General features: G+C 40.8%; 1 protein-coding gene across 3 annotated transcripts in view; it reads left to right on the forward strand.

Moving 5' to 3' along the window:
• The window catches only part of LRRC8D (leucine rich repeat containing 8 VRAC subunit D), a 49022-nt gene extending 38243 nt beyond the window's left edge, over nt 1–10779 (forward strand). For 2 of the 3 annotated variants that reach the window (XM_041421759.1, XM_041421760.1), the window contains one exon: nt 7731–10779. In XM_041421759.1, coding sequence (XP_041277693.1) covers nt 7733–10294 — 2562 coding nt within the window. In that variant the 5' untranslated portion in view covers nt 7731–7732 and the 3' untranslated portion in view covers nt 10295–10779. Of the gene's footprint in view, nt 1–7199; nt 7311–7730 lie in introns of those variants that run through there. The other variant, XM_041421757.1, reaches the window with a different exon arrangement.
• The last annotated feature ends 615 nt before the right edge of the window (nt 10780–11394 follow it).

The raw sequence follows: 11394 nt of genomic DNA on the forward strand, positions 1-11394 counted from the left end.
ACTCGGCCCTGGCGGTGTGACTTTGATCACTGGGAATGTGCTGCCTCAGATAGAAGAAGGATGAATTGGCATTGCACAAATAAGAGGGGCTGCAGCAGCAGTGTAAGGGTGGGAGTGCGTGTGCCAGGGTACATCCAAGGCATGTTCTCTGCCTTTCTGTGCCAGGTCCTTGCAACTCTGCTGCAGGATGTCTGTTCTGGCAGCTGTGCCCCTGAAATTCCTGTGCATTCATGGACTGTTGCTTACAGGCATGAAAAACATCTTAAATTGAGTATTTACCCTGCTGATGTCTCATTAGCCACCTCTTCTGGTTGCCTTGCTAGGTGGTTTGTTTTGTAACTGTAAAATCACACGTGGTTAATGGACTTCAGCTGGAACACATCTAATCCTGATCTCTGCCAGAGAGCTCCAGTCTTTTTGGCTTCTCACATCTCTTCTCTGCTGCCCTTCATGGTCTCTGACCCTGCTAAGCCGTGAGAAGTAAGGATGGAGCGGTGTTGCTGGCCATCCAGCTTTGGGTCTCCCTGAGCTTTCTGCAGTATACTGGGCTGCACTCTGAAGCCTGGGGATAAACATCAATAAAACCTGAAGCTAGCACTTTTTGTCAAAGCAGCTCTTTTATAGAGCGTGCTCAGGAGTACTGCACTAGGCAAAGTGAGAAGTTATTCATTTCCTGTGCTCTGTAGACACAGAATTTGCATGCAGCAATACGGAGCTAACTGTGTTAATAATTTTGGGTTTTTTTTGGGAGCTTTAATTGTGTAAATAATCTTTGGATGCTTTGGGGAACTACTCAGAAATGTAAAAATGGGCTCCTGCCTTGAAAGTCATCTTTAAACAGACCTTTCCGGTCATTTACAGCAAGGCAAGAATGAGGTAAGATTTGACAGTTTATTGTTAGGGAAATAATGGCTGCTAATACTGCTTTTTAAATATCACATTGATTACAAAACCATTTGTGTAGGAGTGGTGTATGGCACTAGACCTTCAAAGAACTGGTAAACAAGGAAGATTCAGTGTAAACACTTAAATAGCAGCATCCAAAAGTAGGTTAGAGTGTTATACAACTTGAAAAAGCCCAGCTTTAAAGGGCAGCATTTTTGAAGATTTTAAAAAAAGAAAAAAGTGTTTTTTATAGATTTAATTTTTGTAAATGGTACTAATTTCACATTGATTATGTAAAGAATCTTACTTTTGTTTCCAACTTACTGAAGCCTAATATTTCTTTATGCAGTCTAAGAGAAATAAGATTTTAGTAATTTTTTGTTTTGCAAGTTACTGTCAGTGAGGTTCATGTTGTTCATAAAGGTGATGCTTCCTTAACTGGAGAATGTATTTGCAGACTATACCAGAGATTGTATATATTATGTATGTAAATGTATAGACATATATATAGAGAGCCATTATATATCCATTTTAAGAGAAAGTCCAAAATTATAGCTGTGTAGTTTGGGCAGTGGGATGAGGGAGCTGGGTTAGATGTGGGGGAGATGGGTTTGATGTGGGGGATTTTGTTTGGTTGCTTTTGTTTCTCAGACAGTGAGTGTATGAGTTATTATTTAATTAAAAGCTATTGTAGAACTCTTGTTCCTTAGTTGAAATGTTTTTCTTTATAGGAAATATCCTCTCAGCTTTGTGTTCATTACTTTTCCTTATCCAGTCATCATCCATTACAGGGTAGCCATACAAAAATAAACCAAACTAGATCTTGCAGATTAATTTCAAATGGGTAGATTTGGTTGCTGTTAGGTATTTTGGGGAAGAAACAGTAAGTGGGAATTCTTGTTGTTCTGATTGAGTGGAAAGAAATAATGGAAATCTTTTTCTGTGTAGTTTTTAATATTAAATCTGGTTTTGATTTTCCAGAGAATAAAGCACTGATCAGGAAGTATGTGATAACATAAGCCCCATCCTGGTGTTCATGTTCTGCAATCCCTTCCATCACTGAAGTAGCACCAAAACATTTCCTATAGCTGAGAGATACTACAAAAACACCCATGTTGTGTTTCCTGTGAAATGTTTCCTGGACTTTTCAGGCAATAGAGACACTCTGTGCACAAATCCATGCTTAGCTGAGTTTTGGGGTTCGTTTGCTGGATGGTTGAGAGGAGGAGCTGTACTACAGTTGTACCTTCAGCTTGTTTTGTAGCTTGAGTGGGTTCAGGTACAGTAAAGCACAATAATCCCTTGTGAAATAAAGTAGCAGGGAGCCAAGTCCTTTTAGACAACCTATTAGGAGCTGCAAACCAGGCTAGGGATAGTTGTAATATTCCCACCTACTTCAGCAGGGCACTTTCCCTCTATTACTTGATCACAAAGCCTGCTGGTGGTTAAACCTTCAGTTTGTTTTAGGCTGCTCATCTCAGAATCTGAATAATCAGTGCAGGTATGGATGTGTCCGTATGCTCAGAATGCCTAACCTGGTTTTTAGACCTTCCTGTATGTCTTTGTGCATTATTTCACAAGGGTCTTGGGGCTCCCTATACTTGGTTCTGTGGAAAAGAAAAGGGGGGAAAAGAAGGATAGTGCCATCTTTTTGACCTTTGCAGATTGTCCATGGAACAATTGATACTGGCAGGGTCCTGGCTAACAGGAATCTCATATTCTGTTTTTACCACATTATGGTCTAATAGTCTGCTTTTATAGGGTATTGCAGAAGTAGAAATGGTTGGTGGAAGGCGACAACAAAATATACAGTAAAATAAATTTAAACTTATGGTCACTTGATCAAAAACAAGCTAGCAAAGCCTTTTAGTTATGGGAAAACTTTTTTTCTCCTTAATTTCCTGTGGGAAGGGATAAAACAATTTTGCTCATGGTAGCACTTTTTAGCTAGAAATGTTGAGGTTTTTTTAGGAAATTCTTTACCAGATGCAGTAACAAGGCGGATTCAAGAATCTTTTTGTTTCCTGAAACAAAGTGGACTTGTTTGGAGTCTTGGGAACCTGAGAGTAAATGAGTGTATCATGTGCTACAATTCTCCTTTTATTTGTTTGTTCTGACTTTGAATTTGCTTTAACTTTAAATATGCTTTTAAGACAGGAGGGCCAGTGAGTTACAGGACAGACAGTTTTTATCTGTAAGTACAGGAAGAAGTAGGATGTAAATAAACATTAGTGACATACCAGTCTGCTGCTTCCTTTTCTACTAACTTCAGTATTTAAGCTAGAGCAGTTTCTTAGGCAATATCCCAAATATGTCTATTTTGTATTTCAGCATTTATAGTCTGAAATGTGTCAGAAATTCACCCGGCTAATCACATTCTGACCTCTTTCTATTACAGCTTTTGTTTAAGACTAATGAAATTATTATAATTGTTAAGAAGAATGATTTATTAAATTAGTTGCTACCCTTGCTGATTTAATGCGGACCAATGACAATGCTATTGTCATTGTTAATTTTTTTCTCTTTATATTCCAGTTTTACTGTAACTTGTATAACTGCAAAATAAACTAAGGTTTAATTCTAGAGGTCCAAATCACACTACTGCACTACTTTCAGAACTTCAAGTTTTTCCACCTAAAATCTTAGAAGGCAGCAAGAAACAGCTGTGCTTAGAACAGTTGCATATATTTAGGCTAAAAAATTTTTGTTTGTTTTAGGAGAGAGAATGTGCCCAGTAGATAGCTAGAAGTGATAGATGGAGCTAAAAGAAGTTGATACTATCTAGAATGTCATCCATGTTACAGAACCGGAGACAGTTCCGGTTTGGGAGGAAAAAAGGTTATTTGTTAAAATTAAAGCCTTTATGTAGCTGTGCAGCCCTAAGGATCATATTGCAATATCTTTGAATTAAAATCTATGTTTATTAAAACTAAACAAAAATGTGCTATTTCAAAAAGGAGTCTGTCCTGACATTGCATATTGGGAATGAGAAAATTTCTCTTCAAGAGCCTCACTTTCCTAGTGAGATTTCTTTTGATCTTGGGTATGTCAAAGCCCCATGTTCTGCTGACCCTTGAGGTCCATTTGGTGCCTTGTAAGCCCTGAAAAGGGCTGAAAGAAGTGCATGTTTTCACCATGAGAATTCAGGTATTTTAACCTTTCAGCTGTACAGGACTTTGTTCTTCAGTTTGACCCATCTGCTCACAGATGTGTTCTGCACTGGGGCTGTGAGTTAGAGCACTGGTTTTGAGGGGAGACCACCTGTGGCAGGGTGTTGCAGGCTCTGCCTGCCTGACACAGACTGGCATTTGTATCTTTCTTTTTTCTTTCCTTTTTTCTTACTTCCTTACAGTGTTATCGCTGTAACTTCCAATGAAACTCAGAGCCCAATTTGTCACTCTCAAAAGGAGTTGAAAATTAGCAGTGAAAATATTCTCCACTTACTCTAAGGAATATTCCAGACAGTAGGTTTCAAAAGCTTTGAATAGTTTAAATTCAAATGGAATAAAGAAAATCCAAACCCGTTACAATACTGTACAGACCTGTTGTTCTGAGTGCCTCTTAAATGTTTGATTTCTGTGTGTGTGCAGAAATATAATAAAAGTTAACTTGTGTGGTTATTAGTTTAGTAAAATCAAGCACCAATACATGTTAAGATGGATTTAAGAGAGAAAATATAAAATTTATTTGCAGCCTGTCAGGATGTATCTTATACTGTGTATAGGTTTATAGTTTTTCATTTTGGTTTTTAAGACTCAGAACAGTAAACATTTTGGACATGTAAGGAGGAAAATGTGTTTTCAGCTCTTGGAACTGATTTTTGCTAGAAAAAGGTCTCTCTTTTATGAGACAGTGATAGTAATGCCACAGAGGAGTTTTTTGTGTTTTATAGCTCTAATCTGCCAAAACAGGAGCTCTTCTCTGAGTATCAGTAACTTGAAAGAAAAGATGTGTTCAGAACACTGAATGTGGTACTTCTTGGTGTAAAGCTCCTATTACACCATGCTGCCGACAGCCTCACAAAGAGGATTACTCAGGCTCTGTTGAGTCTCCTAACCTTTTTGGGAATGATTTTGTGTGTGCAAGACAGAGGTCTGGTAGAGGTGATTGTTAACTTTTGCTTTTATTGTTGTTCTAAGTCTTCAGCTGGAACCACTCTGTGCTCCGTCCTTTCTTTTCCATTATTTCAGTTGTTTAGAGCAGTCATGTCTGCAGTGCCTGGGTTTCCATGCTTTATCCACGTGTTCTCATGGCAGAAGCAAAAAAATCACCTTCTTTCAGTGAAAGGAATTCTGGAGGCCGTGCCCCAAACTGCAGTGAAGTAACTTCCCATGTAATTAGCCAGTGCAAAGTTGAGAGAGAGGTTAGCCCCAGAGGAAGAGGCAGTAGCAGCTACCCCGGTTTGCTCAGCAGTGAGCTCGTTCCTGCTTCCCGCCCTGCTCTCCTGCCCCGTGCCTGGCAGAGCATGCAGATGGAGAGTATGCCTTCCAGAGAGCTTCCTAGAAAGAAAAAAATCCATTCAGGGGAAAAAATCACCTCTGCTGTTGTTTTGTGGTTCTCCTGTTCCGGGCAGATTGGGTCCTCGGAGTTAGGAGGGTCCTTTCATTTCCATCTGTTCACATTAGCACAAGTGGCTAATGGTGTTCATGTTATTGTTTAAATGTCAAAGGTAGCAATTCCAGGGCAAGCAGTCATGCTGTGACTCAGTGTAGGTAAAGCACTGGAGGCATTAAAGATGGGAGTTGGTAGCTCACTTCCAAGTAAGGCACTGCGAGGCTTCGATAGCTGGGGTGTGTTAGTGGTCAGTGTCCTTCAGCGCTTGCTGCAGCAGCTGCAGCCCTGGGCAGGTGTGTGGGGGCAGGCTCAGGAACGAGGTCCTTGTGGAGCTGGGAGGACTGCAAGACCTCAAAAACTTCTAATGAGGGAGGAGTATTTGACGTTCATTTGTCCACTGGAAAGTAAAGTAAGTGGGAGCTGGAAGCTCCTTCTGCTGGTTCCCTGAGAAACTCAGCCCTAACTTTTAAGTTTTGGCAGCTGTGCCAAGAGCACCGAGATGAGTGCTGCAGTGAGATAAAGTTCTTTCCCCTCTGCCTCGACCAGATCGCAGGTTTGGTATGCAAGACTGGTAGAAGTTTTGGGAGGAGTGTGGGAGGGCAGGGGCTGGGTATCTATCTCCCTGTGTTGCAGGAGACACTTTGATCGTGAGCTTTGTGGTAGTAAAGACAAGTGCTGGCCTTTCCCACAGACCGAGATGTGGGAGCTGCTTGTACTGGTGTGGGGAAGGAGGGGTGCTAGTGCATGATAGGCAATTGCTGGTATTTGAATGCTGTGTATAGAAATGTCTGTTATCCAGAAATAATTAAATTATCACGCTGTATATATGTTGCTTCTGACACTGTCCTTTATGATGTGTAAGGTGCAGGTCTGTATAAATTGTTATGCTACAAGTTAAAAATAATAAATCTAATGCATCTTGTTACTGCCTGCTTTGATCTCCTTGGGCTCTGCTGAGCTGTTCTTATCCCAAGCAAAAGGGAGACAGACTCTGTGGGATAGTGTACATACTATCTCCTTCCCAGCTGTGTGTGTGCACACAAGCTAGATATTTTTCTTTAGAAATGGCAAATTTGAGTCACACATTCAGCAGTCAAAATGGTGATTTTACCACATCCTGCTTGTGCAGGAAGCTTATTTTTTTTTTAAGCTGATAAGTTGATTCCTCCATATTTTGTCAAAACAAAAAGCAAAGCAAGTTATTTAAAGCTGCAGAGAGGTTTGGATTCTCCTGTGGTCAGTTTGCTGCTTTGTCTCACGTGCATATGTTTAAGACCAAGTGAAAGTCTTGCAGTCAGCTCGTGTCCTACATATACTAACTGGCTTCCTGTGATCACTAGGATGTGATAATACCTGAAAAAAATGTTTTCCCTATTGTTTTAAGAAAGAGTTGTGGCGTTTGTTCTTGGTTAGCTGGGTTAAATCAGTTGGGAAGAAAAATGTATACAGTACCAATATTTGGTCCAATCATAGAATAAATGGTTTGGGTTGGAAGGTTCCTATAAATAGCATCTAGTTCCAACACTCCTGCCATGGGCAGGAATGCCACTCACTAGATCAGGTTGCTCAAGTCCCCATACAACTGTTTTTTACTTTAAAACATCCAAGTATATTAAAAGGGATTGTGCCAAATGTTCACATAGTGGCTGCAAGGCTTTCACTCGTGCTGGAATGATACTTAAAAGGAAAAGGAGCCAGTCGATCTGATAAAACATGTGGATGCTCGGTGGGAAGGAGCGGAAGATACTGTGTTGTGCTAGATGAAAAGAAATTAGACCCTGCTGATGACATAACAAGACCTAAAATGTGCTGTCCAAGTCATGAGCAGAGTGCAAAGTATTTAGAAAAATGCTGTTTTGTTTAAATGCAAGGTACTTCAAAATACTCTTACTACTGGATTTTTTGTGCTCAGACTCAAGCAATTATTTTACAGATTGGTGCTCTGTAGTCTAGTTGCTCCTCCTTTTATTAATACATATCAGCTACAGTATTATACCTTTCAGATACTTCACTTGCACAGAGCAGGCTTCAGTGCTGTGATGTGGCAAAGATATGTAAACACAATGTAGTCTGAAGTGAGAAGTCTTTTGTTTTGCTAAAATACTTCATTGTTTTGGTCATATCCTTTGGAAAAACTGTTAAGTGGAATGATGGACAATACATGACAGGCAACAAAACATAAGAAAAAGGGAAACCTTCTGAGGTTGTGTATGTCATGCTGGGATTGTTTTTAAATGGTGAAATTAATGTCCCCAGTCAACAACAGTGATTTTGTCTTTGTTCTCTTGTAGGAATGTTTACCCTTGCAGAAGTTGCATCGCTCAGTGACATCCAGCCAACTTACCGTATCTTGAAACCATGGTGGGATGTATTTATGGATTATCTCGCTGTTGTTATGTTAATGGTTGCCATTTTTGCTGGAACCATGCAGCTGACAAAAGACCAGGTGGTCTGCTTGCCAGTTTTGCAGTCTACTGTAAATTCAAGAGTGCAGCCTGATACAGCAGGGAAGGCTGACTTCACCACTGTTGAAACAACCACTGGTCAAGAAGAAGCATCAATGAGAACTGTTTCCTTTACCCCTACTGTAACACCTGACATTCTTCTGAGCAGAGTTACCTCTTCTCAGTATCAACCCACTGAATCAGACCAGGAGCTGAAGAAGGAGCAGAAAGATTCCTCAGGCCGTAAAACAAATTTGGATTTTCAGCAGTACGTATTTATTAACCAGATGTGCTATCATTTGGCTCTTCCTTGGTACTCAAAGTATTTTCCCTATCTTGTTCTCATCCATACTATCATTTTAATAGTCAGCAGTAATTTTTGGTTCAAGTATCCCAAGACTTGCTCAAAAATTGAGCATTTTGTGTCTATACTGGGGAAGTGCTTTGAGTCTCCTTGGACTACAAAAGCATTGTCTGAAACGGCATGTGAAGACTCTGAGGAGAACAAACAGAGGTTAACTGGTGCCCAGTCTCTGCCCAAGTATGTTTCCACTAGCAGTGATGAAGGAAGCCCAAGTGCTAGCACTCCCATGATAACCAAATCTGGCTTCAAATTTTCAGCTGACAAGCCGATGATCGAGATTCCCAGTGTCACGATTTTAGATAAGAAAGATGGAGAACAAGCCAAGGCGCTGTTTGAGAAAGTCCGTAAGTTCCGGGCTCATGTGGAAGACAGCGATCTGATTTACAAGCTCTATGTTGGCCAGACTGTCATCAAGACTGTCAAGTTCATATTTATTCTCTGCTATACTGCAAACTTTGTCAACACCATCAGTTTTGAACACATCTGCAACCCGAAAGTGGAACACCTGATCGGCTACACACAGTTTGAATGTACACACAATATGGCTTATATGCTGAAGAAGCTGCTTATCAGCTATATTTCCCTCATCTGTGTCTATGGTTTTATCTGCCTCTACACGCTTTTCTGGCTGTTCCGGATTCCTTTAAAAGAATACTCTTTTGAAAAGGTCAGAGAAGAGAGTAGCTTCAGCGATATCCCAGATGTCAAAAATGATTTTGCTTTTCTCTTGCACATGGTAGATCAGTATGACCAGCTGTATTCGAAGCGATTTGGTGTCTTTTTGTCAGAGGTAAGCGAGAACAAGCTGCGTGGGATTAGTTTAAACCATGAATGGACTTACGAAAAGCTTCGGCAGCACGTCTCCCGCAATGCCCAGGACAAGCAGGAGTTGCATCTCTTCATGCTGTCCGGAGTCCCTGATGCAGTGTTTGATCTGACAGATCTGGATGTGTTGAAACTGGAGCTGATTCCTGAAGCGAAAATTACAGCCAAAATTTCCCAGATGACAAATCTTCAGGAGCTTCATCTGTACCACTGCCCTGCGAAGGTCGAGCAGACTGCCTTCAGCTTCCTCCGGGACCACTTGAGATGCCTTCATGTGAAATTCACAGATGTTGCAGAAATTCCTGCGTGGGTGTATTTGCTCAAAACCCTCCGTGAATTGTATTTGATAGGCAACTTGAACTCTGAAAATAATAAAATGATAGGGCTTGAATCTCTTAGAGAGTTGAGACACCTTAAAATTCTCCACGTGAAGAGCAATTTGACCAAAATTCCCCCCAATATCACAGATGTAGCACCACATCTGACAAAACTAGTCATTCATAATGATGGCACTAAGCTTGTGGTACTCAATAGCCTTAAGAAAATGACAAATGTTGCAGAGTTGGAACTGCAGAACTGTGAACTGGAGAGAATTCCCCATGCCATCTTCAGTCTCTCTAACTTACAGGAACTGGATTTAAAGTCAAATAGCATACGCACAATTGAAGAAATTATCAGTTTCCAGCATTTAAAAAGATTGACTTGTTTAAAGCTGTGGCACAATAAAATAGTCAGCATTCCTTCATCCATTACTCACATAAAGAATTTGGAGTCTCTTTATCTCTCCAATAACAAACTTGAAACCTTACCTGCCGCAGTGTTCAGCTTACAGAAACTGCGGTGTTTGGATGTAAGCTACAACTCAATTGCGGTGATTCCAGTGGAAATAGGTTTGCTTCAAAATCTTCAGCATTTTCACATCACAGGAAACAAAGTCGACGTTTTGCCAAAACAGTTGTTTAAATGTGTTAAATTGAGGACTTTGAGTCTGGGACAAAACTGTATTACCTCAATCCCAGATAAAGTAAGTCAGCTGTTGCAGCTGACTTACCTGGAACTGAAGGGAAACTGCTTGGACCGTCTGCCAGCTACACTGGGGCAGTGTCAGCTTCTCAGGAAAAGTGGGCTCGTAGTGGAAGATCACCTCTTTGACACTTTACCCTCAGAAGTTAAAGAGGTGTTGAATCAAGACACAGGCATTCCCTTTGCTAATGGCATTTAGACTGACGTGTAACGCTCTGGTAGCTGACTTCCAAATGGCAAAAGATAAAAAGTATGGCAACTGTGAGATCATGTGTTTTAGAAAGCAGAATTCCTTGGAAGGCAGAATTACTAGCAGGATTAGAAATGCAACTGAGTGTTCCATGTTTGCAGTGTTTTAAAAGTTCATTTCCAAAATTTTTGAGAGGATAAAGAACCTTAATAATCTCAATTCTTTTTTCCTTAAAATTGTTTGTAACTTGGATGCTGCCGCTTTTGAATGTTTACAAATTTGCTTGCCTGCTTAAAGTAAATGATTAAATTGATGACCTTTTCTTACTATGCAAGTTATTCCTTAAGGTCTGGTTTTACTTTAGTGCATTATGGGGAGAACAAACCAAGGCTAAATGTTGTATGTGGTATGGGCCTAACAGCACTTGAAACACAGGTTGAATTGTGTTGTTAGTGTTTAGCTATCCTTGGCAAATAAAACCAGTTTGGCTGTGATTTGAGCTGCACCAGAATCTCCATTTTCCTGCATTAAGGTATGTGGTTTCATAGAATCATTTAGGTTGGCAAAGACTTGTAAGATCATCGAGTCCAGCCATTAACCTAACACTGCCAGGTCCACCATGTCCCTAATCACCATGTCTGCGCTTTTGTTGAATGCCTCTGGGGATGGTGATTCCACCACTTCCCTGGGCAGCCTATTCCAATGCTCGACCACTCTTTCAGTGAAAAAATTTCTCCTAATCATCTATCCTAGCACAACTTGTCTTTTTTGTGCTATTGCTTGTTACCTAGGAGAAAAGACTGACCTCCACCTCAGTACACCATCCTTTCAGGTAGTTGTAGGGAGTGATAAGGGTCCCTCCTGAGCCTCATTTTCTCCAGGCTCAACAGCCCCAGCTCCCTCAGCCAGTCCTAGCAGGACTTGTGTTCCAGACCCTTCACCAGCCCCACTGCCCTTCTCTGGACACTCTGCAGTACTTCAGTGTTTCGCATCAGGCCGAGTGTGTTGCCTTCATTCTCTGTAAGGCCTCATGTTTTTGGGTGAGATTCCTTCTGTGGTCTGGTCTTCTTGCCTTCACCCTGGCAAAGGCCAGTCACCTTCCTACAGCT

Source organism: Onychostruthus taczanowskii, unplaced genomic scaffold (genome assembly GCF_017590055.1).
Source record: "Onychostruthus taczanowskii isolate IOZ18803 unplaced genomic scaffold, ASM1759005v1 scaffold7, whole genome shotgun sequence".
NCBI classification, from domain to species: domain Eukaryota; kingdom Metazoa; phylum Chordata; class Aves; order Passeriformes; family Passeridae; genus Onychostruthus; species Onychostruthus taczanowskii.